At 51.0% G+C, this 24597-nt stretch overlaps 10 protein-coding genes across 10 annotated transcripts; 6 read left to right on the plus strand and 4 right to left on the minus strand.

Moving 5' to 3' along the window:
• Positions 1-608: 608 nt before the first annotated feature.
• Positions 609-1760, minus strand: An16g00010 (uncharacterized protein; the record flags this gene model as incomplete). The annotated part of the gene is made up of 1 exon (XM_001397278.1): positions 609-1760. The coding sequence occupies one exon, from the start codon at positions 1758-1760 to the stop codon at positions 609-611; it is 1152 nt and encodes a 383-aa protein (XP_001397315.1).
• A 450-nt stretch (positions 1761-2210) lies between these two features.
• Positions 2211-3949, plus strand: An16g00020 (uncharacterized protein; the record flags this gene model as incomplete). Its single annotated transcript, XM_059744846.1, has 6 exons — positions 2211-2414; positions 2474-2744; positions 2796-2963; positions 3025-3302; positions 3356-3706; positions 3755-3949. The coding sequence occupies 6 exons, from the start codon at positions 2211-2213 to the stop codon at positions 3947-3949; spliced, it is 1467 nt and encodes a 488-aa protein (XP_059602657.1).
• Positions 3950-4792: 843 nt separating this feature from the next.
• On the minus strand, positions 4793-6523 carry An16g00030 (uncharacterized protein; the record flags this gene model as incomplete). The annotated part of the gene is made up of 2 exons (XM_059744848.1): positions 4793-5987; positions 6087-6523. 2 exons carry the CDS (start codon positions 6521-6523, stop codon positions 4793-4795), a joined length of 1632 nt encoding a protein of 543 aa, XP_059602658.1.
• A 273-nt stretch (positions 6524-6796) lies between these two features.
• An16g00040 (uncharacterized protein) lies at positions 6797-9937 on the plus strand (the record flags this gene model as incomplete). The annotated part of the gene is made up of 7 exons (XM_059744849.1): positions 6797-6800; positions 6912-7040; positions 7111-9091; positions 9248-9329; positions 9405-9512; positions 9591-9746; positions 9812-9937. 7 exons carry the CDS (start codon positions 6797-6799, stop codon positions 9935-9937), a joined length of 2586 nt encoding a protein of 861 aa, XP_059602659.1.
• Positions 9938-10606: 669 nt separating this feature from the next.
• Positions 10607-13292, plus strand: An16g00050 (uncharacterized protein; the record flags this gene model as incomplete). Its single annotated transcript, XM_059744850.1, has 10 exons — positions 10607-10901; positions 10973-10994; positions 11065-11203; positions 11276-11363; positions 11424-11611; positions 11665-11828; positions 11904-12017; positions 12258-12707; positions 12819-12940; positions 13063-13292. 10 exons carry the CDS (start codon positions 10607-10609, stop codon positions 13290-13292), a joined length of 1812 nt encoding a protein of 603 aa, XP_059602660.1.
• Positions 13293-13781: 489 nt separating this feature from the next.
• Positions 13782-14904, minus strand: An16g00060 (uncharacterized protein; the record flags this gene model as incomplete). The annotated part of the gene is made up of 4 exons (XM_059744851.1): positions 13782-14196; positions 14250-14401; positions 14473-14789; positions 14850-14904. The coding sequence occupies 4 exons, from the start codon at positions 14902-14904 to the stop codon at positions 13782-13784; spliced, it is 939 nt and encodes a 312-aa protein (XP_059602661.1).
• A 746-nt stretch (positions 14905-15650) lies between these two features.
• Positions 15651-17036, minus strand: An16g00070 (uncharacterized protein; the record flags this gene model as incomplete). The annotated part of the gene is made up of 1 exon (XM_001397284.3): positions 15651-17036. One exon carries the CDS (start codon positions 17034-17036, stop codon positions 15651-15653), a length of 1386 nt encoding a protein of 461 aa, XP_001397321.1.
• A 406-nt stretch (positions 17037-17442) lies between these two features.
• Positions 17443-19600, plus strand: An16g00080 (hypothetical protein; the record flags this gene model as incomplete). Its single annotated transcript, XM_059744852.1, has 11 exons — positions 17443-17548; positions 17625-17667; positions 17820-17876; positions 17965-18156; positions 18245-18396; positions 18508-18685; positions 18778-18787; positions 18879-19020; positions 19096-19298; positions 19365-19455; positions 19539-19600. 11 exons carry the CDS (start codon positions 17443-17445, stop codon positions 19598-19600), a joined length of 1236 nt encoding a protein of 411 aa, XP_059602662.1.
• Positions 19601-21795: 2195 nt separating this feature from the next.
• On the plus strand, positions 21796-23419 carry An16g00090 (uncharacterized protein; the record flags this gene model as incomplete). Its single annotated transcript, XM_001397286.1, has 3 exons — positions 21796-21989; positions 22074-22530; positions 22595-23419. The coding sequence occupies 3 exons, from the start codon at positions 21796-21798 to the stop codon at positions 23417-23419; spliced, it is 1476 nt and encodes a 491-aa protein (XP_001397323.1).
• A 113-nt stretch (positions 23420-23532) lies between these two features.
• An16g00100 (hypothetical protein) lies at positions 23533-24593 on the plus strand (the record flags this gene model as incomplete). The annotated part of the gene is made up of 5 exons (XM_059744853.1): positions 23533-23646; positions 23754-23831; positions 23922-24199; positions 24290-24359; positions 24450-24593. 5 exons carry the CDS (start codon positions 23533-23535, stop codon positions 24591-24593), a joined length of 684 nt encoding a protein of 227 aa, XP_059602663.1.
• Positions 24594-24597: the final 4 nt, after the last annotated feature.

The following is a 24597-nucleotide window of genomic DNA, read 5'->3' on the forward strand; positions in this document are numbered from 1 at the left end:
GATCAATCGTTGGGGCCCATCGGCAGCAAGGTAGACACAGTGGGTGCCGAGGGAGACGAGGCCAGTTTGTTTGCCTGATTGCCAGCGGGATGAGGATATAGACATTCCGATAGGATGTCAGGGAGTGCAGGTTCAWGGATATTGGTTCATGAAATGCGAGTCCCGAGACAGCTGCGGGGTATTTATCTGGAGGCTCGGTCAGCCTCTTATCTGTTCTCATCGTTCTTAACTTTCTCTGTGGTATGGCCCGCCAGTAGTTAATGGATTCTATTCGCTGGTCTCTCTTTGTGCATTACTGTATCTGCTTGGGCAGCTAAATYCCACTAAAAACTACCATAGCTGTCTCTGGCACCATTATACTTACAACATTTGGGTTTGAGACTACCCCATATGAACACACTCAGTTCAATCCATTCTTAATGCAAAACTTATCGTACTCCAATCTCCTGCAATAAATACACTTTGTGCATAATGGCATTGACTCAGCATGTCTCCCTCCTATATGTCATGATAAAGACTGCGGGTAGGACCTATCGGCAAGGGGGCAGTATATGTCAGGAAGGGGGTGTGCCCATTTTTAGTTGGGTCCCAAAACCCATTCATTCTCCTCACGGTGGTGTTAATTCTACCATCGTAATGGCGCTAGGCCGGGGAACGGCCGCCGTCTCTTGGGTCGGCACAAGTATCCCGTTAGCATCAACCGCCCAGACCTGCACTTCGTTGCTCACAGAAACCGCGACGTAGAAAAAGCGGCCATCGGGACTAAATGTGCAACCCTTGGGCGAAATCCCATTGATATTGGCAGTCTGAATGCGGCGTAGGCGACCGGACACCTCGTCTACGGCAAAAGCACTGACAACGTTGTGGCCGCGAACGAGTGTGTAGACATATTTTCCGGTGGGATGGACACGGAGATCCGACAGCAAGACACCGGAACCCCCGTTCAGGTTCTCTGGAAGAACGTCCACTGTTCCTAAAGATTCATAGTCACCGCCCACCCTGTAAAGGAATGCCTCAATTACTGGTCGATACTCAAAATTGACGTAGAAAACGGGCAGCGTGGGGTGGAAGGCTGAGTACCGTGGGCCACTGCCATGCGGGACGTCACGAATACCCTGCAGGTGTAGTGAATGTAAGCCATAATCAATTGTCATCGTAACAAGCTGGTCTTTCTCCATGTCACACTCGATGAGAAAGGATCCATCGGGTGATAGTGAGACAGAATGCAGGCATGAGGGCTTGCTCTGATGACCCGAGGTTGTATGGAAGTGGACATGGGATGGCTGATCCGAGCAACCGGTGGCATCGAGAGTGAATAGGACTGTTGTGGCATCGTCGTAACGGCACTCGATGTGATACCCTGACTGGGCATCACCGGCGATGGTGGTGATGCCGGTCCGACTCGTGAAATGGGAAACAATTACCATATCTTCGGTATCGACGAGAGCGATTCCCGATGGTTGGGTGCCATAGCTGGGCCAGTGACCTCGCTCAGTCAAGCCGCCAGTTGATGGGTCCATTGAGAAGGCATAAATCTGGCCACCATTCGGTACTTCGTCCGTGACGTACAGCATGCCACGTTTGTAGTCAATGGCGAAACTGCCGACGTTCAGCCCGGGGACGTATGATGCCACCAATGTGAGTGCTCCCGTGCCATTGTCAACTCGGAAAACATGTAGGCCCTCATGCTTTCCCGGTTGAGGCATCACGAAGCTGCCGATGTACACATAGGTTGCGGTGGTTGAAGACACAGTATCCATTTTCGGAAGTCCTAGGAGAACGTAAGTCCAAGAGCCGTGGACAGCGTGACGCAGCTGAGATTGTTTTAATACCCACAAAATAAGTTTTACTACCTTCATATTATTTCTGGAAAGACTGATCGACACCTGACATTACGACTGCTCAGGGTAGGCGAGACGAGCAAGGGATGCCTTTCCTAAGGTCGGCTACCGGAAACCCTCGCCGCAGACTCTGGCCTTTACCGAGCCTCACCTGGCGGCACATTCATGGAAGACAGACACCATGGGTAACAGTCTGCGTGTGGCTGCACGTATGGCATGATACCCCACTAGCGATCATCCTTCAGCGCAAATTAGGAAATATGGATTATAACTACCCCGCGAATTCCCCGCAATCTGGGGAAGATTGGAGAGATGACCCTAGTTGCATCTCCACTTTGCCGATCCTCGCATTCCACAGCTCACTCTAACATGGAGACGAATCCTCCTCTGAATATCAAGACTGATGGCAGACCTAACCAGCATGAAGCGATGTTGTTAGAGCGTGCGCATGCTGCCAATGCCGCTGACCATGCTCTCACCTGGTGGAAAGCAATATTCAAGTACCGGAAAGCCGTCTTCTGGGCGTGCATTTTTTCGTTCACCCTGACTATGCAATCAGCTGATGCGACTTCAGTGAGTTTGATTATAGTGCGAGGAAGGCCTTGTTAGGTGGGGTGCTGACCAAAAACAAGACAACATCTTTCTACGGCCAGACCCAGTTCAAAGAGAGGTTTGGCACCGTGGACAATGGTGTCCTTGAAATATCAGCCGAGTGGCAAACGGGAATCCAGCAGGCAATGGCCGTGGGCGAGCTGATCGGTCTTGCAGTGGCTGGCTTTATGGCTGACCGATTTGGTTGGAAGCCAATCCTCAGTGGCATGATGGTCTGGCTTACCGGCAGTCTCTTCCTTTTTGCCTTTGCACAAAACCTGGGGATGATGGTAGCTGCCATGGTTCTTTGCGGTGATTTTTGATCCTTCTACTCCGTTGCAAAGAGATTAACGGCCAAGTTAGGGATCCCGTGGGGCGCTTTTCAAACAGGTTGCATTGCCTACTCTTCCGAGATGGTCCCAACTTGTCTTCGCCCTTTCGTCACGGCGTGGATAGGCATTTGCTGGGGACTTGGCTTCTTTATTGGCTCATTGGTCAACAGAGGCTGCCTGAACCTGATCGGCCAGTGGGGTAAGTATCCCCTACTATTATTCAATCAATTGGAGCTTCCAGTGACACAGATTTAACTTAGCCTGGCGTGTGCCCTTCCTTGTTCAGTTTGTGTGGCCCCTTCCCCTCCTCATCTGCTTCCTTTTGGCCCCGGAATCTCCATACTATCTAGTTCGCAGGGGTCGCTATGAGGACGCTCGCACGACCCTGCGCCGCATCCGGCAAAAGGATATAACGGACGAGGAGATTGAGCAGTCCATCGCCCTCATTGACTATACCAACAAGATGGAAGTTCAAATCAAAGATTCTAGTAGCTACGCAGAGTGCTTCCGGGGCAAAAATCGATGGCGGACAGAGATTGTAAGTGGCGATCGGTATGCTGAAGTACTTCAAGAGATGTTCACAATCAAAAGGTCTGTATAGTTCAGATAGCCCAAACCTGGGGCGGCAATGGCATCAATGTACAGACGGTTCAGTTTTTGGAGCAGGCAGGCCTTTCAGAGCAGGGCGCCTTCGATCTGAATTTGATTCTCAACTCTCAGTACCTCACATTTGGCCTGTTCTGCATTTGGCTGATGACGAAGTTTGGGCGAGCAACTATCTTCACCACAGGCCTCATCCTAAGTGACGTGTTCTTGTTTGCCATAGGGATTCTTGGTTGTGTCGAACAAAGCACGGCTGTCTCTAATGCGGTTGGTTCGCTTCTCCTCGTGTCCACTGTAATATATATTTCAACCGTCGCTCCGTCTTCATACACCATCATCGTGAGTCGCGCAGATACACATTTAGGGACGAGTGGTGACATAAAACAGGGCGAAGTGCCGTCGGGCAAACTCCGAGCTAAAATGGTCTCCCTCGCCCGAGTTGCCTTCAATGTCTCCAGTCTGATTTCAAATGTTCTACTTCCCAAGATGCTGACCGGTGGGTCTTGGAATCTCGGCGCTAAGACAGCCTTTATGTTTGTTAGTGTCCTTACCCCTGACCTTTCTCCTGCTGATTCCCGCTGATGTGGGTGATAAAGGCCGGTACGAACGCTTTGATTTGGATCTGGTGCATATTCCGTCTTCCCGAGACCAAAGATCGAACCTTCCGTGAAATTGATTACCTTTTTGAGGAGTCTGGGCTACACCCTCGCCAGTGGCGTACGGCTAGGATTGATGTTTTCGATGATGATAACAATGGCCCGAGCCTTGTTGTGGGCAATAAAGAGAAGGAAATTCAGCATATCGAGAATGCTCTGTAGGTAAGAAGGGCGGCAAAGGACACTTAAATGAACATGTGATTAGGGGTGAGAGGATGGTAACTTGTGGATAGGAATGATGTCAATTTGTGATTCTCCGCATCAGTGTCTGCAGTAGTGAGCTTGGTGTACGCAGGGAAGTCAGAATTGGACATTAGGCATAACAGCCGTAATCATACTTAGTTATGATCCAACAAAGTCACGCGATTACACTATATTCGTCTTTTTAAGCTGGAACGAATGTTATCACATTCTGTGATACTAGCGCCCAACGATGACAATTTTATACATACCTTTCATATTAATGTTGCTTCATACATTTCTATAGCATATGCAAAGGCGTCAGCTATGTTTTATTGTCTAATGGAAGGCAATTTGTCTTCTTAAATATAACCCCTTTTCAATGACGAGTTACGGCTTACAGCTGTAACTATCTGATCAGCAAGCGGAGTTGGTGACGTTATATGTTCGTAAAGCCGCGAGCAACACCTATGGAGAACTCAGTTGAATGTATCAATTATATAGACTATTCATATTAACAAATTTGTCTACCCGGGCTCGGTAGTAAGTCCTACGTGCGCTAGGCTATATAATTTGCGGATAACTGCGTCTACCAGGCCTTCTGAGATCGAACATAGCTTGTCCAGAACTGTTCGTTTTCTGGGTCCGTGGTTCGTATTGTCTGCCACTCCCCACCTAGCTCCAACAAAGTGTGGGGGTGGTCATTGAGGTTTGGCCAGCAAGCAACGCCTTCTGGACCCTTATTCTCCCCAGGAGGACCGTTTGGATTGCCGTGCTTGACAAAGTTGGCCCAAAGCGTGGACACCTTTTCGCCGACAATGCGATCGGTGTTGCTCCAGGGTCGGAGGTTATTGGTAGTGAGGCTGTTGAATGTGTATGCAAATTCCGCACCATGATAAGCCCCCGTAACAGGGCCTTTCTGGTTTGTAAATCCAGGAACCTTTGGCTGCGAGTAATCTGGCTGCCAGTTGTTCCAGGGGGGGATGGGATGGGTGAAGTAGTACCCGTACACGGGCGAGGCTGTTTTCTGATGATACTCCTGGGCCCAGAGCGCAATATTGTTGCGCGTGTTATCCCGAGCAGCCCTGTTCCACGCGTCCAGAGGACCCTTCCCGGTTTCATGGTCTGTGGGGGTGTAGAGTTCATGGAATCGTTTCACCCACTTCGAGTCCCCTTGACCGTATGTCGAATGCGGTCCAAAACGACTCTCAACACATTCAACAAAGTCATCGTACGTGAAGCGGGGCTCATTGTAGGTACCGCCCTCTTCGCTGTTCATGCCAGCTAGGATCGGGACGTCATTAGACGGACACTCTGCCAGCATCTGGTGCCAGGGCTTTGGGATGACATGTCCATCGAGGGTCAACCGAAATAGTGGCGGGGGGCCCCAGCAGCGATGATCTCTTCTGGTGGACAACTCGCACAGCTTGTCTATGTCATTGAATTCCCGGAGCTCTTCGATTGACTGCAACCCCAGCTCCCTGAGCAGCTGCACGCCATCCTCCTCTGCCTGCTGTAGGGTACGATATGACATGGGTCCATTAGCCACGGCCGGCTCCTGAAGTGACCGAGGTCCGGACTGCAGAATAACACCATGAAGGAGATTCCTCGCCAGAGGCGACACAAGTAGGGTGTGACACATGGCATTACCTGCCGACTGTCCTCCTATCGTCACTTGGTTGGGATTTCCCCCAAATGCTGCAATATTGGACTGCACCCAGCGAAGCACCTCGATCGCATCGAGCATGCCCATCATTCCGGACGTGCCTGACGCGGACTCGGCGCTCAGTTCTGGATGGGCGTAATAGCCGAAGATGGCTAGTAGTTTGAACGTCAGCACTCGCGTATAACTTCCTTATCCCAAGAAATATTCATGCGTGCACTTACAAAGTCGGAATGAAGGGACCACAACAATAAGGCCCTTCTTTGCTAGAGCCGTGCCATCAAAGTTAGGATCGGCACTGCCACCCTCCCGAAAGCCACCTCCATGGAACCAGACGAACACAGGATATGGCTTCTCATGCGCTTCACCGGGCTGGAACACGTTGAGGTAGAGACAATCCTCAGACTGTGGATGACCTTGGAGAACATTGATCCAGCGGGGGTCAGGGGGTGCCTGTGGACAGATGGGTCCGATCTGATGGCATTGCTTGACCCCATCCCATGGAAGTACAGGCTGTGGAGGCTGGAATCGACGGGGCCCAGTGGGCGGAGCGGCATAGGGGATCCCGAGGTAGAGGGTGATTGAGGCATCCACGTCACTTGTCTTGCCCTCAATCAGCCCTCCATTGACGACAACTGGCGGCAACGAGGAAGTCATGTTCATGTATGTATTCCTATCCTAAGGGAAGCGCAGTGATAGTAAAACAATAAAGACCCGGCTTGTACCTTTGACGCCGTCGTCTGACGGAAACTACACCTAGGAAGCCCCGTAATAAAAGTAAAGTGGGATTGTCTACTGAGCCAGACGCTCGGACGCACTGACCGGTTCCGAATCGCCAGACCAAGCTTTGATGTCCCCCGGACTAATTCCCCCGCACTTGATCGGATCTTATAAAGCTTCAGCCGACGCTCGCCTCTGCCATGTTTCAACATGTGTTCGTCCCCTCCCCTCTCTTAGTCGGGCAACGGTAAACAAGCTGAACTCACTCGCCTGCTTCCCGTTCACACCAAATCCCATTCAGAGCCTGTATTTTGTACACCAGCAGGTGAGAGAGCCGTCTGTCAGCTGCCGCTGGTCACGCTAATGCAACTCAACGAGACCTCCGATCCTGTTTCCGATACTTCTGTGCGAGTCATGCCAGAGCCATCCCAGAAGCGAAAGCGGGCCAAGACCGGTACGTTTCTCGCTACAGACCTGAGCATGACCCAGGCGGCCACTGATCCACCAGTTTATGTCGCACCCAGGTTGCTTGACCTGTCGTGCCCGCAAAGTCAAGTGCGACGAGACGCGGCCGCGGTGCAATCACTGCCGCAACCTCGGGGTGGAGTGCCGTTGGCCCGAACCCGCAACGAAGCGTTTCTGTCGCATCTCAACGCCGCCTTCCTGCAACACTCAGGGCCCTCAATCGATCGCCACGGGAGGGCCCCGATTGTCTGCATGCTTCCCTTGTCGTTATGCCCGCTCGAAATGCTCCAAAGATCGACCGACGTGCGCCCGCTGCCGTTCTCACGGACACGAATGCAAGTATCCCGAGCCCCAGGGGTCCCACGCCCTCACGTCCTCGGCGCAGTCCTGGATGAGGAGACTCCAAACGGCGGAGATGGGCAACTCCGCCGAACTCTCGCGTCCGGAGATCCTCACCAGCCTCACTAGCTCACCAGAGCCGGAGTCTGCACCAACACATCCCGAGATAACTGATGATCAACGGCCGGAAATGCCGGCAGGCGATGCCAGTCCCCCAGAGACGTCTGATAGGCTGGATGATGTTGTCTCCGCTCTTTGTGAGAGCCAGTCATCTCCAACACAAGCTGCAGCAGGTGCAGTGGTGACACTGAGCCCGCGCAGGAGCTTTCTTCCCAGCCAAGATAGTATTGAGCGTCTTGCGGTCGCCTTCTTCCGACACGTTCACGTCTACCGTGCCAACGCCTTCCTGCATCGGGATCAGACCCTGATGGCCATCCGTGACGGCACATTCTGTGTCCCGGTCGTCCTGGCCCTGTGTGCTGTCGGGGCGCGTTTCACCTCTCCGCCCCAGCCAGACGACGTGGTCATCAGCTGGGCCACCGAAGCGGCCAACTGGGTCACAACAGCGACCGAGGTCTCACGAGACCACGTTGTGGTCGCCCTTTTGCTTGCTATCTACATGCAGCAAGCTGGTCGATTTGCCCAATCTCACCTGTGGTCGGCCATTGCCAATACCCACGCCGTCAGTCTGGGTCTTCATCGCGAATCCGCACCCGGCACGTCTTCTTTTGTGGAAAGTGAACGCGACCGGCGCCTGTTTTTCGCCTGCTATGCCATTAGCCGTTTCATATCCAATGGCGCTCCCGAGTCAATCCAATGCCCTGCATCTCGTATCAAGTTGCGGCTGCCATGCGACGGCTTTAATTACCGCCTTGACGTGAGCATCGAGACGCCTTATGCGACCCTCGAGGCAGACGAGCCAGAGCCGCCCGGCCCAAACGGCATGCAGCGAAACGTTGGCGCCATGGGATTTTGGGTGCGACTGGTTAGCGTGAGGATGAAAATTAAGCGCTACTTCCATTCCATGACGGAGGACAGGGAAGAACGACACGCACATCAGCAACCCAGTGCCATTGGCACGACACTTGCCCCATGGGGCGCTTCCTCCCCATTCGTGGTGTGCTTGGCACAGTTGGCCTCCCTATCCGAGTCTTTGCCCCCCCGGCTTCAGCTCTCCCCCGAGTTGGTGCTTCGACAGCACGATGCTCCTGTTTTGGGCCAGATTGTCATGTTCTACCTCTGGTGGAATGAATGCCACCTTGAGCTTTATAGCATCGCTCTTCACGGATATCCCCAGTCCCTAGATTCTACCGTCATGTCAACCGCGCCAGCTGGCTGGATTGACCAGGCCCGTCATAACTGCTTGCGGCACGCCCAGGCTATCACGGATATTTTAGACCTTGTGGATCGGGAAATGCCTCGCCAGCCGCTGACCATCTCGGATCACACCATTGCGCACGTGGTTTATTTGTCCGTGCGGGTGCAATTAGAGCTCCTGATGCCGACACTCAAGGATAGCGGGATGCGTCTTGAATTAAAGAAAAGATTCGACATAATGCTGGGCTTTGTAGAAAGGACAAGTAAATATTTCCATCAGGTGTCCCTGGTCGTAAGTGCTTCCCCACGCTTCTGCTGTCAGGTGTTGAGAAGGCGCCGTAAAAAACCTGACGCTTTACATGCCCCAGCTCCACGAGATGCGCCGTATGTTGGCAGGGCCATGAGCTTGCCTCAGGAACCTTCGAGGGCGAGGATGCGTAAGTCAGGCAATCACGTCTGCCCAGTCGTCTTCGACCCCTCCCCCCCTCCCCCCGGTCTAGACAGCATCTAATACTGTGCCACTGCTGATGGTTCGATTAGATTATCTCAGACAGCATCTTTGCCTTGGTTCTGCCGTCAAAAAGCACTTGATTCCAGAAGAGCTGCCGAGCAAGCTGGTATAGTGAGTCTCAGCTCCTCCTGCCTGAAAAAAGGCCCGAGGCTTTGCTAACTCGTGGGACGCGTATCTCTCTATCAGAGCGCAGCGCATTTCGAAGCAAATCTCGCCGAACTTCTGCCTGATTGCATCCCACTTGGCACTATGTCCTGGATCCGGGGCTACGGCGTCAATGACCCTTGCCGACTTGTAGGTGCCCCTGACTTGAAAGGAGCTCTGCTGCTGCACCTGATCTCCTTATTGACAAATTTGCCTCTGTCTGTCTAGCCCGAAACAGCAGAATCATCATGGGATATTTTGCCCAATCTGTGGATGGGAGCCCCGCCCACGGGGCAAAGCACTAACAACCCTGTTACAGCCATGAGTGATTTTAGCAGCCTCGGTATCTTCAATACCTGGGGACGGATAGACCCCAACGGGACTGTGAGTTTCCTCCCATTAACATGTGTTACGCTGCAGGCGACAGGAAGAGCTGATGACATCAGCAGGGGTCTCGTTTTGATCCACTGCTTCCTAGTCACTCTTTCGCGCATCCAAGTGCAACGGGAACCTGTGGAACTTCAACAGTAATTTCTTCGGACGCTCCCTTTTCTTTGAACCCATTGAACACGTAGGCAATTCTGGACATTCAAGCGTGGATCTAGCAGCATGTGGGATCTCATTCAAATTAGAAGCTCTCTCTCTGGGAATTGCTTTGTTTTGTTTGCATGGAAGACCTGATTGACGGAGGGTTTCTATGGTGATGTGGAAAAGCACCCTTGCACCTCAGTAGGTCCCTTCTGGGGGGCGTCGTCACACTTAGTAGCGATTAAGGTCTCGACAAATGCAATACCATTGATTCTTAAATCTCTCTATCTACTTTGACAATATTCCCATTCTTGTATGTAAATGGTAGAGGCAAATTCCCGCGGTCATAGTTTCCATTTGGGTGGTCATAATGAGTAACAGTTGCTACAACCGGCACTGGCGCATAGACCAGAGAATAAGCAGCCTGTCCGAAAGGGTACCATCGTCTAAATCCTGTATGACTTATATACCCATTCAGGGACTCGGGTATTAAGGGGCAAAGCTTGCATTGGAGCCGACATGAAGTAAACCGTGACGTCAGCTGGCGACGGTCGCCTCTGGTTCTCTTCTAGATTGGACGGTGAATCTGCATTGAAGCTCAATCGTAGCCTCTTCAGTCTCGCTGCTGGTTGAAGTAGCGTTTATATAGTTCTTTTCTACTAATGCTAGCCGGCAGAGGAAAATGGGTTGAAGGGTGATCAGTTCCCCTTGAGACTATGGCAAGCGACCGGAAGTCAACCACAGTGATAACCGCCCCAGGCAACTGTGACAGCCTTGGGATACACCCTCATCCGTCACCTACTGACTATGATGTGACTGTTGTGCTTGGCCCTGTTGCGTCAACATACGACAAGAGCTCTTCAGACGAAAATCATGCCGACGGCGACAACCACATGCAGGGCCGGCATTCGGTGACAAAAGGGACAGGCAAAGAACTTCAGACGCAAACAAACCTACTTCCCATGAAGCAGTTGCTTGTGGTCTTCTCTGGGCTATCAGTAGCGATGCTATGTGAGTGAATACCGCTCCAACCTAGGGATGTCGGCGAGCTCACCTGACTGACTTGTACATAATTTCCACAGGCTCGATGCTCAACCAGACTATGTACGTTTGTTACATCCCTCCCATATCCGGGTATTTGTTTTTCCCGCCCTAACTTACGGACTCTCTGAAGCGTTGCAACTGCCCTGCCCACCCTTGGTGCTGTATTCAATCAAGCTGATATCGTTTCCTGGGTTGGTACAGCGTACCTCCTAACTTGTACGGCATGTCAACCACTATATGGCCGGTTGACGGACATCTTTGGCCGGAAGGTAAGTCTCCCAAATGCGGGAACTAAGCAGTCCTATCACTTATGCAGCATTTGACGGAGCATTAAACTTCAGGTGATTCTCTTGGGCTCGCTCTTCCTTTTCCTGATAGGAAGTGTCATTTCCGGTGTCTCGAGGGGCATGACCATGCTGATCATAGCGCGTGAGTCATGGTAACTGAATTGATCTCGCCGGCCTCCACGCTAATACCATTCAAACTCAGGGGCGGTAGCGGGAATCGGTGGTGGAGGCATTGTTACCGTGGTCAGTATCGTCGTGTCTGACGTCGTGTCTCTTCAGGACAGAGGGAAGTACCAAGGAATTATTGGAATCGTCGTGGCAGCCGGAACTGCCCTGGGCCCTTTGATTGGCGGTCTTTTCACCGAGAAGATTTCCTGGAGGTGGTGTTTTGTACGTTCTCTCCGGCATACCTGTTTTGGATGACCATCGCTAAGCGTTACCAGTACATCAGTGTGCCCTTATCCGGGGTTGCTATGGTCGTTGTTGCCTTTGCCCTACCCCTCCGGAAGGTTGAAGGCCATGCGTTAGAGAAGATCAAGCAGATTGACGGCTGGGGATGTTTGATCAGTTTCTCTGCGTCAATTGCGATCTTGCTTCCCATCTCATGGTATGCCCAACAGTTCTTCCACCCACCCTCAGTATGGTTCCTCCCGGGGTATAATAACCACTCGCAATTTATTAGGGCTGGCACCCAGTATTCTTGGACTTCGGCGGCTGTTATAGCGCCGCTTTTACTCGGTGTAGCGCTCATTGGAGTCTTTCTCTTTGTCGAGTTCAAAGTGGCCAGGTTGCCCTTGTAAGTTATGCCTTGGTTAACGAAGATCACCAGTTATTGCGTGTAACACTGACCCTTCCCTGCAGGATTCCACGTTAGTACTCGCCGCCTCTTCTACCATCGTTCGCCGTTGTTCTTGCATGGCTGATCTCTTCTCAGTGCATATGTTCAAAAACTCGCACGTCTCCATCTGTATCCTGACATCCTTCCTCACCGGATTCATGACTTTTGTTAACCTCTACTATGTTGGGTTTCCCCCAGGTCTTCTTCTATGTTTCCATCTCATACTAACATCCCGCCTCAGCTGCCTCAGTTTTATCAAGTCGCCCGGGGCGACTCCGCGCTCCGGTCGGGTATCCTGATTCTTCCACTTATCCTCTCGCAGATTGTCACATCATTTACCTCGGGCTTCCTGGTGTCGAAGTATTCATGTTATCGAATCAACCTAATTGTCGGTTATGCTCTTTGGACAATTGCGTCGGGGTTGTTCACGATGGTCACTCCATCAACGTCGGCAGCGGTACTGGTGGTCTTCCAGCTACTGACGGGGCTCGGCAGTGGGCAGACACTTCAGACAACCTTGGTTGCTATTCAAGCCGCAGTCAAGAGGGAAGAGATGGCGGTTATCACTGGTGCTCGTAATTATCTACGAATGATGGGCTCGACTTTGGCTGTTGCAGCCAGTGCGGCTATTGTCAACAACATTGTCCGGTGAGTGAAAATTCATTTGCGTTTACCCGAGCATCACTGCCTAGCTTTTCTGGTTTTCTTTCTCCCTTAGCACTTCGCTCCCAGGTAAGCTTTGTTGACAGGGTTTGATAGGACGAAGCTCGAAGCAATCAACTTTCCGCGATCAATCATTTCCGAAATCATCGCCGATCCCACAAAAATTGCCTCCATGTCACTATCCGCGGCACAAAAAACGGACGCACTAAATGCGTACGGTGCGTTGCCCCTCACCTCCATCGTGCTTTACCCACCTTCTTCATTTACATCCTAACCAACCATATGTCCAACGTCTTCTGTTTGGCGGACCGGCTCAATGACTAATTCTTTGCTGAGACAGCCCACGGAGTGCAGGTCACATATTATATGATGACTGCCCTAGCCGGCATTCAATTCTTTCTCTGCGTTTTCTTCGTCAAGGACTACACATTGAAGAGAGACGATGATCAACAGAAAAAGGAGGCTGCTAGAGCTTGGCTGATGCAAAAAAAGAACAAGAGGGCGGGCGGTAACCACAATGCAGAACCATCACCTGCTGAAGCCCGACAGCACGTTGAGGACAAGGTCTAAAGTTACTAGGGATATATGCCAGCGAATAGTATTCTGTCCAGGGCGCTGTTTTCCTGAAAGCATCTAAAATAATTCTATAGTTGGGTTCTACGACGTAATACTTGTCAAATCAAGTGACATTTTGAACCATTTCATTCTATCATCTTTCCGGTTAAGAATTGGAGTACCTTTATGTTATTACCGCAATCAAAAACCAACATGCTTGTTTTTTGACGTAAACAGTTCATATAGCTCTAAACTTAACAAATGATTTGATGCAGTTATATCTGATGATGTTACTAATTAAAAGTACGTAGCCTGATGCGCTGATCACCGACAGTGTCACGGAGGAAATCCTCGTACGACTTGCACGCGACAACAAAGTGGTATTGCATGACATGCTTCATTCATAGTGAAGTGCTTCTAAATGCTTGTAGACGATAAGGTAGTATAATTTCAAGACTAAGGTACTATACTACTCAAAATAGAAGGGCCCAGCACGCCCTAGGATCAGGCCTCAATAACCTTTGCCCGTGCGTTCCACCAGAACTGGAGACCTTCGTTGTTCAGGCCGCCCAGGACATGCTCTGCGGTGTGGGGAGCTCCCGGGACAATAGCTTTCATATATGGCACGCCCAGAGCATCCAAGCTGGTCCACATGTGCTCGTGTGCTTCACGTAGTCTAATGTCCTCGCCGCCAATGAGCAGCCGCAGCTCCGGCTTGTCGCGATGGACCCGAGGGAGGATGGCCTTCAGCAGCGTGAGAGCATGATTAGAAGTGAAAAAGGCCTGCGAGCCGTTGTAAGTGTCGTAGGTGACCTCGAGGCCTTCCTTGGCTAATTCGGTTCGGAATGAGCCAGCAAGCGACGACAAGGCGCCTCCGAAAACATCGGGATACTTGAGACCGAGGTTGAAGGCACCATAACTGGTCAACTGTCTTTAGTAAAAGAAACGTTCTACGGGTGTTCAGCCACCTACCCGCCCGCTGAGTGACCCTCTAGCCAACGTGCTGATGGATGTCTAATGGTCCTGTACCGCTCATCAATAGCTGTGACGAGATCATGGCGCATGATGTCCCCAAGGCGGCGGCTGCCGTCGTAGCTGTTGATCCAGCGGCCTTTTGGCAATGACTATGAACGGTATCAGCAAGGGTATGGATAACAATAATCTCTTTCCTCCAATTACGCCACTCCAAACGTACCTGCGGTGCCACCAGAATTACCTTGGGCATGGTGCCCAGCTCCATTTTGCGTGCATAGAATTGGAGGGACCACATCGCATGGCGCGAGCATGAAAAGCCCCCATGAAGCCAGTATAGTACGGGGTATCGCTCGCCGTTTACATCACGATCATCGTAGCCCGGTGGTAGGACGACCAGATAGGAACCCTGCGCTCCAGGACCGCGCGTTGGTTGGCTGTAGAGCTCGTAAATAACATTTTCTGGAAGCTCCCACACGTCTGTGTCAATCCACATGTGGTTGTAGCAGTCCAGAAGGTGCTTTGGCGGAGTCCACCGGCCTGTAAAATCGTGGTGTAAGCTTGCTCAACCATTACATCTAAATTCCTGGGGCGACTCACCACCGTATGCGGGGATCGGGGGATAAACTTCGTCTGATTTGTCGGCAACAGTCATTTTGGGTATCCTGGCCTGGAGAAAGCTAAATATGGTGCATTGACTTGATGAACCAAGCAACAGGCCTTATAAATATGGTGGTTGTGATCCGGGGAGGATAAGCCGTAACAACTACCGGAGTGCTTCGCGAATGTCGCCTGTATAGGCGATGTTCGCCAGTTCCCTTTCGACGGTCGCGTGCACGTCTTGGCTCGAGCGACTCTACTCAATACTGCTTAAGACGTTCGTTGGAAAAAAAAAAAAAAAAAAAAAAAGATGAGAAAGGAATCTTTCTTCATTTCCTCAATTCAACCACAGGCCCGGTTTCAGCGTCAAGAATAGCGGCGTGAGTGTGGACAACCCATTCTTGTTCGCCATTCTTCGGCAAACCTTTCACCAATCCACATACCCTTTCCCCTCACTTTATGGTGGAGAAGTCACGTTGTCGATAGCCAAAGGTTCCCTGGGCATGCTATAGAAAGTAGTCGGTCACTCGTCATATAAGTTGTTTTCTCTTATAACTAGTTCCTTGATATACTTGGTGGGAGGATATTATCAGGTATATATTAAGCGGTGCTACTGCGGACACCGTCAGCTGGCCCAAATTGTAGGACCCAGTAAATACATTAGCTTATTATGGGATACATTAAATCATTGGACATAGAATCAGGGGTTTTCTGTGACGTGATGGATGATAGTATAAGAAGAAAGAGTGGCTGTCAGGGTATCAGACTAGGACATGAGCATTTTGGACACGGCTCGAGAGATCAGTTCGCCCGACTAATCTCATCATCCTGGTGATGAGATGGCGCTTCAGGGGCAGTAGTCGTTGTTGGCGGCGGCACAGTGGCTTCTTGTGGGTGCGTGACTGGGGTGGAAGAAACGATCGCCATTTCGGGATCAGCGGAAGTAGAAGCCGGAGCAGCAGCAGCAGCAGCGGTGGGTGCAGAGGCTGATCCTGGCCGCGATTGTGGCGCCACGCTGGGCGAGGGACTGGGCTCCAACAGTCGAGGACCGGGATTCTTTGCTGGCTGCTTGCTAGTCTTGACCCGGGCAGGTGCAGGACCCAACACCGGCGGGTATTTGTACCGGAATCCCCAGACGAAGAAGAGACGCAGCTTAGTCCAGAACCCCATTGCCTTCCACCGCTTGCGAAGGACCTCCCCATCTGCATCGGTACGTGCTCGATAACCCTTCCGGAAAAAGCATAGCAGTAACAGAGTGAAGGGGAGAATGGTCAGTGACCAGCAGACGGGGAGACCGCGACGTGTTTGCCAGCCCATCATCAGGCGGCGGAACCGAATCCACGCTTCCAGGAAACCTAAAATCAACCAGAGGCCAATCCAGCCAAGTGTCAAAATAAGGGTGAGGGCCAACGGGGAAATGCCCACGTAATAATCGTCTGTGAACCAGTTGTAATCGTCGTCATAGCCGTAGTCGCCGTAGTACGAGCTGCCGCTGTAGTAGCCGTTCCCGTTGCTGCCCGTGTAGGCACAGCTGGAAGCAGTGTACAATGAGGTAGGCCGGTTGTACAAGCTCATCGACTCTAGTGAGCTCGTGGGGATCTGCGTCGGATCAACATAGACAATGTCGATGGTGTAGGTCGTGGGCTGAAAAGGCCTCGAGGAATCGACCGAGATCGATGTAGCAACAGCCGTGCGTGGGAGCAGATCCTGGACCTCTGTGGGCGGAACAACCTCGACGGCTGTTGTTTGGGTCCAGCGAGACGAGCAACCGGTGGGCGCTGAATAAGTCATGTTGACAACGAACTTGGTGCTGTGGTAGATATCATCGTCGTCATAGCCATAGCCGTAACCATAGTCGTAATCATCAACCACGGATCCGACGCCTGTGGGGTAAAGCTGTTGAATGATAGTCACATCCTTCTCGGCGTCTTCATCGTCGTTGTAGTAGTAGTAGTAGTTTGAAGAGCCGAGGGAGGTGGCGGTTGAGACGGCCTCAGGCATGGACGTGACGGTGGGAGTGATTTGCTCAACGAGAGTGGTGGTGTATGTTGCATAGTAATGCCGTTCGGTGGTGACCACCTCCTGGTAGTCCGCAGTGACAATCCATGGGGCAGCAGAAACGAAAGAAGACAGTTGGAACAGTAGCAGAAGGGAGAGGACCCCCGAAAACGAACGTGAGGTTGCCATCTCGGACGGACAGCCGAGGAGAATGATGGTGAAGGGAGGGAGCGAGGGAGAATCCGGACGAGGGCAGTCCAGAGACCGTGGTGGCCATGAGTGCTTATCTATAATTACCTTGAGGCTCGAGCCTCATATGACTCCACGTAGGAACTGGTGGAAATTGCTGCATCTTGATAGATTGCCTCCTCGGGTAATTGATTGGCAGGGTTTCGAAAAAGGGTCCAGATTAGAGCCTTTTGGAGGGTTTAGCGCCGGCGCTAAGACTCACGCTTTTTTTTCCTTCAGAATTTCGACAGGGTCCAACAGGGCAGAGTTTGATCCCCAGTCCTCTCTCGCAATTAATTTTGCTCTTGAACGGCTCACACCCTTTCCTTTTATACGACTCTACGCTCAATAACTGTCCACGAATATCATGGACTCAGACAAGAGTCGCGTTATGTTCGGACGCCTTCCTTTTGCGTGGCAAACCTTGCTGGGGGCGAGAACTGTTAGCGCCGTTGCTCTCGACACCCGATCATGTTCGCGGTCGCAAAGAGTCTAGTCCAGGCCACTAGATCAAACAGACTTCGACGGCTTGTTCCGCTAATCCTCCAGCGTTGCCTGGCTGGCCCCTGGTGCCTAAGTCTCTAGCTCTCTCGTGATAGTGCCCCTAGTCGAGAAGTCGGATGGGGTTCGTATTCCTTGCGGTTGAATCCACTCCTCGGACAAGCCACGCCGAGGGTTGAACCCTGTGCTAAAAGAGCCCAGCCAATGGAAAGACTCAATGCGCTGTGTTTTGTCCATGAACAGCCATGAAGCTATGCAGATATTTCATGCCTCCCGATATGCGTGGTCGTCTGCCTGTGGGTAACGAACTCGAGAATTATTGAGCTGCCTTCCATCAGACCACTCTTCCTAGTCGATGTGAAAACTATACAGTTTCGTCATTTCTGAGGCCCTTCGCCGAGGGTTCCTCCACGATTTTTCCTCAATATGAGTGGCGTAACATTCGGGTAAATAGAGTCCAGACTATCGCCTGCGGTCTAGCTATTCTATCGACGAACCCCATCGAAAAGACGGAGCGGCAAGTCGAATTTGCCTTCAGACCATCTCTCCAGAACATTCATGGCTTGAATCTCAGGCCCATGTTGTTCGAGGGCTTAAAACGATGCACCCGGGGATAGATTCATAGAGCCATGTTGTAGAGAGTATCTCAATAATTATCGGTTACAAAGGCATTTGTCGAAAGTGAAGTCACCTGAACTAGTATCCATTGTTGCACGTGTCTTTTCCAAATGCAGTTGTCACACTACTACTGATCCGGTGACCGCAAACCCTTGCACAATGTCCACCATAGCCTCAATGCCAGCGGGACATCGAGCGGCCGGTCTAGAACATCAATTCCGATAGAGAGCTTGACGTTGGCAAAGTGATTAATCTCCGTACACATCTCAGAAGAGAGACTGACAGATGTATGTATGTGGGACTCCATATAGAGGTCCTCATCTCACTGTTGTCGAGGTCCAAATATATTTCGCTGTCAGAGATCTGAGAAGACACATCCGCTGTCACATTTGCCTCGCTGGTGGTAGTAATTGCCACTCCAACCCGAAACGTGAGTTCTGGGCTGATGCTGAGCATTCTAGCAATCTTGAATGCAGATACCGATATGGCATGTAAACATAAAATCCCAGAGCATTATAACGTCTGTTCCACCATCCTGAGCTGCGATGCTTACATCGGCAAAGACTGCTAGGTCTATCTCCAGGTACAACAAGGTCTTGGCAGTGAGTTTGACGATATCACAGTTGGTTTTGCTCCTCAGGTTATGTTCATGCCCAAATTCACTTCTGTATGTCGATGGTGTAGTGGGTAGACTTGATAGAATTCCTGAATCTTCACCGTGAAAACGATGGCCAAGTCGTGGTTTCTGGCAGTCATGATTATGCAGTTGAAGACTGCAAAAATAAAATCTGCTTTATTCCGGATGATGCTCTCAGTTGCTTCTGCGGTGATAGTCTATGAGCTGTTGCTATATGTGAGAGTGCTGACCACATATACTCCCTGAGTGTTTTCGCTGTCACAGTCGCCTATGTGATTGTGAGAATCATATTGTGTGATGATGGCCATTCGGAGATGCTATCTTCATATTCACCTTCACTACTGCAGGTGATTCCTACCGCGTCCGTTGAGCATTCGGCGCTTGTATTGAAGTTGTTGTCGCCGAGGATGACAGTTGGTAATATCATCCCTGCATTTGCCGCAGCTGCGGCCGAGAATTGGCGCCCTGTTCCATAATACGGGGATATGTTGCGTTCTGGCATTATACTACCCAGCACCGTTTCTTTCCTACAGGTAATGGGATACAGCGTCCGGGTTTCGGCTGTGGAAGCCATGGTCAGTGGAAGAGTGACTGAGATCTCAAAATGCGATGCCATATTGGCAGGTTTTATTTTTACGCTATGGAGGTAGCTCCCTTACTGATGGCTGCGAGCATCTGATAATCTCGCCGGTCCTTTGACAAGAGAGTGGTCCTTGACATATCAACACCAAGCATGGCGCTCGGTGCATACGCCACGGAGGGCGAATAGCATTGGCTTGTGTCGGTGCTGTTTTAACATCCTTAGTCCTCTAGAATCATGCCAGATAGGCCATGTTCCAGGGACTTTTGACATTAATGGCGGCCGTGGTCTCAACCCTTGCAGTCTTGGGCATTAAGCTTATTTAGACTTGTTTGTATGGAAGACTAGTGCATGCTATGGCCTTCATCGCATCATTAACCCGCAGAAACGTATCTGCATCAATTGGTCGAATCTTAAGGAGAGAGCACGGCTAGTAGATCAGGCCTCATTCTGCGCTGATTCGTCAACTCGGTGGACCTTGCTGTTACGAACTTCCGCATGTCTGCCTCATGTAGGCAAGTAGTCAGCACGGGTGGAGGGGAAATATTAGCATCACCCACTTAGGAACGGCTCCATGCAAGAGAGCGAGCAATGATGCAACCTGTATTGAGGTTTCTGCATGCTGGTCCTTCTGTAAGGCTGATACGACGCTGTGATGGCCGGGTTCAGAACTTCAACCTGTTGACCAATTCGTAGTTCCTAGAGTGCAAACATTCTTTAACATAATGAATGTAATGGGTATTAATAAAAATCATATTGGCGACAGTAATCGACTGTATGCGACCTAGAGCCCCTAGAGCCTTGAGCAGATATGGATTCTCTACCCCCTCCCTTTTATTGTCTTGTACATCCACGGACTTCTTATCGCCTTGGAGTAACGCCTTCCTTATCTTCAAAAATCATTCCTTTTGGCCTGGGTTGGGATGTTTCAGGGCAGAGACTTCGCTTTTAGACACTAGGACACTGAATTCTGTGACCACATTGTCTTGTGTGACGTGCCTGCTTGCCGGGTAAGGTTTCTCCCGGGAAGGTATAAAAGTCACGAGAGTGGTATTATCTCGAGCTAATATCATAACTTCTATCTGCAATGCATTTGGTGTTCCCTAAGACTCTTCAGATTGATGGAAGCGCTCTTTTCCAACCCAGCATCTTTTTGCTCTCTAATCCAGCTTGATTAGTGATTGCACAGGCTGATTTTTTTGTTTTTGTACACTCTTTCCTTTTCTCTTGTTTTCTTTATACACTTTTTTTTTTTTTTTTTTTTTTTTCCCTCCTTCTTTTCATACTTAATTGAATTTCTATTCTTTTCAGGGCTCGGTTTTGGTATTATGCATTGCTGGGAACGAGTTGGAGTTTTTAGAGGTGTCAGAAATGTTGAACTTCTGCTCACACTACAATCTGTGTACCGGATATATATTTTTAGTATAGCGCATGGAGGTTGGATGATTGGACTCGAGTTTCTTGAAGATACTAATACGACCAGTGGTAACCTCCAAGTCTGACCTAGAGTGCTAATCTCCCTCATATACAGTTGCTACTAGCTCTATTTACAAGAAGAATTCGACCAACTAATTCAGGCTGGCTACTATTACCTCGTTATGCCTTCATGGTGATATTTATGTGACCGCTCGTTTTCGGTCTCGCATTCGTTCCCCGTCAATTCCTGCTTTAATTTCGCCGGGGCGCCCCACTTTCGGGAAGAAAAGCCGGAGGGCCGAGAACAGCATTTCTCTATGCAGAATGAATACATGGTATTCCCTGCCCTGCCTGCCCATCATTCCAAACTCATATCGCCTGATCAGATTAGAGGAATATCCTGCTTCACTTTATATGCAGGAATATCCTATTTTCGTGTCCAGATGAACATGAGAAAAGGACAGGAAACATTCACGAGCGGGACGAGCTGACGTAAGTCCATCGGGCACCGCAGGCTAACTAGTTCAAATAGTGCTGTGCTGCTAGTGTTATGCTAGACATATATTTATGCAATAACATAAAGCGTGATCAGGGACTAAGTGAGTAAGTAGTACAGCTGTACAAAAGCATTATTACAGGGGATTTATGTGTATTAATGGCTGCTCACCCTTTTAATTGGTCCGCGGATCGGAGACAGCCGAGTACTAGTAAATTGTCTGCATTAATATGATTTTAATCTGTCGGGTGTCCCTGACGGTCGGCATGGCTTCCCATGGGTCGTCATGCGATGGGGCTGCTGCCAATTCGTCCTCATCTCGTCGAAAAATTCCTCCCAGCATAAAATCCGGGGCATGCCCTTGATTCCAGTTGTAGATGTAGTCCGCTTACCCCTGTTTCCGTCCTTTTCCCCTCGGCCCCTCCCCCCCTCCCCTCCTTCCCTCCATCTATCTATATCGAGGAGGGCCAAGATGGGTGCATCCGATCCCATCGCCAACCCCGACTTGGAAAAGGGTCAGCCGCCGGCGACTGTGCAGCCCACCGAGCGACACCAGGACAACATCGTGGATTATGATGGCCCCGATGACCCGGAAAACCCATTCAATTGGCCTCGCTGGAAGAAAGGGCGCCAGCTAGTTCTAATGGCATTCAACACCTTCATCACGTATGTCTTGCTGCTTTTCGGTCTTGGCTTTATCATATCCACTTCTTCCGTTCTTGGGCTAGATGGCTAATGCTACCACATCAGACCCTTGGCTTCCTCCATGTTCGCCCCCGGAGTGGAGGATGTGATGATCGATTTTCACTCCACCAGTACCATGCTCGCCTCCTTCGTGGTGTCTGTCTATGTCCTAGGCTATATGATCGGGCCTTTTCTCATCGCCCCGCTCTCGGAGATTTATGGTCGGGTGTACCTCTATCATGCATGCAACATCCTATTCCTTATCTTCACCATCGCCTGCGCCGTGGCCCAGACCATGCCACAGCTGATTGTCTTTCGTCTGCTGGCTGGCACCGCCGGCGTTTGCCCCCTCACCATCGGCTCAGGCACCGTGGCCGACATGGTCCCCAAGGAAAAGCGCGCCGGCATCATGGCCATCTGGGCGATGGGGCCCATCCTCGGCCCCGTGGTGGGACCGGTAGCTGGTGGCTTTCTCGCCGAAGCTGAAGGCTGGCGCTGGGTGTTTTGGGTGATTGCGATCGCGGTAAGTCCAAACTTCCACTTCCACAATCCCTCACCCGCAAATGCATTGACTGTTTTGTCCATAGACCGCAGTGATGAGCATTCTCTGCATGATCTGGTATCGCGAAACATATGCCCCGGTCATTCTGGAGCGGAAAGCGGCCCGGTTACGCAAGGCCACGGGCAATCCCAACCTGCGTTCAGTCCATGACCGTGGCCAACAGGCGCACGAGCTCCTTCTGGTCGCATTGGCTCGCCCGGTTAAGCTCCTCGTCAAATCGCCCATTGTCCTCCTCATGGTGCTCTTTGCCGCCATCACCTATGGCTACTTGTACCTGATGTTCACCACCATCACCTCCATCTTCGAGGACGTCTATCATTTCTCCCCGGGCGTCGCGGGCCTGGCCTACCTGGGATTTGGTGTGGGCTGTCTCATCGGCCTCGTCATCTGTGGTGCCGTTTCCAATCATATTGCGCGCACCCATTCGGCCAGGGGTTGTTTTACCCCCGAATCTCGCCTGCCGCCCATGGTCTTCGGCTGTTGGGCCATCCCCATTGGCTTGTTCTGGTACGGCTGGGCGGCCAAGGCGCAAACGCACTGGATCGTCCCCATCTTGGGCACGGGCGTCTTTGCCATTGGCCTGATGACCGTCTTTATGTCGGCCAGTACCTACCTGGTCGACTCCTACCTCCGCTACGCGGCCTCGGTGACGGCAGCCAACACGGGTCTACGATCGCTGGTCGGGGCCCTGTTACCCTTGGCCGGACCTTCCATGTACGATGCCCTGGGCTTGGGATGGGGCAATTCCCTTCTCGCCTTCATTGCGCTCGTGATGTGCGCGTGTCCGCTGCTCTTCTGGCGGTACGGGGCACGCATCCGGACGCACCCTCGATTTCAGGTGAAGTTGTAAAAGATACCCTAGACGCATGTAGACGAAAGCATTGATAGAATAATATACATAGAAAGTCCTATTTTGCCAGTATTACTCTGAAGTTACCATTCCAGCTTTCTTGTACGTATGAGATGGATGAGTTCACATATATCTACAGTGAGTGGAGTGCTCTGAGTGACCCTGACAAGCTGCATCCCATGCATAGATTGCTAACTGTGGGAGCGGCAGCTGGTTCGTATAGTCTTGTTAGAAAGACTTTCCATCAACCATCTTGTAATTGAGTTTGTCTAGATCACAGTTCTCCAGCAGACGCACCTGCATCAATTAACACCATTTTTGGGCCTTTCTGTAGACCGGTTCACTCACATTGACTGCTATAATAGGAGGCGCGTCTTCTGCCACCAAACGGATGAAACAACTGCTTCCGCAGGTCCCACAAAATTCATGTTTCGCCTGACGCCGGCCAAACTGGTGCGTCCGGGTTGTTTCATCGCTCTCCAGGGTGAAATCTTTGAGAGAGGGGTACACCAGCAGGTACCCATTCTTGCTGCAGATAGAGCAGTTGCAGCTGACGACTGGGTATTCGGACAGTGGCGGTGACAGCGAAAAGCGGAAGCGCACAGCACCGCAGTGGCAACTGCCTTGGTGCATGCTCTGCTCTGATGTTGGGGTGGGGAAGAAGGACATGATGATCGGTCGGTGGGATTGGGAGTTAGTGACTGTCAGAGGGAAGTTTTGCTCTCTGCAACTACCTCGTCTTCCAGGGGATTTGGGCTTCCTTTTGAAGGGAGTTATATTGTGACTCAGACCGAGAACTCTAGTACAAAGTGACTAATTACTCAGAAACTGAGACAATGGCTGTCCAACAAACTTCGCACAGTAAGCAAGGCCATCCCCGCAGAAATCTGACATCAGCGCGGATGACCGCAGCTCTCCCGTTAATAGGCTCATGCTACGGGTTTTCTTTGCACCATGACAGGCTGACTATTTTCAGGGCCCTATTGATTACGTTGAATGGGCGCTTGATGGATCCTTTTATTTTCTATAGAAGTCGCGTATTCCCACATATATTGATCCGAGATTCACCCTCTCTCTCCCGCCGGCAATCAAGTTTTTCAGGCCCCTCTTATACCTTACCACACTTTTGTCTATTGGGTTGGACGCCAAATCCGGTGATGGAATGGATACCTAGTGCT

This window comes from Aspergillus niger (assembly GCF_000002855.4).
Source record: "Aspergillus niger supercontig An16".
NCBI lineage: Eukaryota > Fungi > Ascomycota > Eurotiomycetes > Eurotiales > Aspergillaceae > Aspergillus > Aspergillus niger.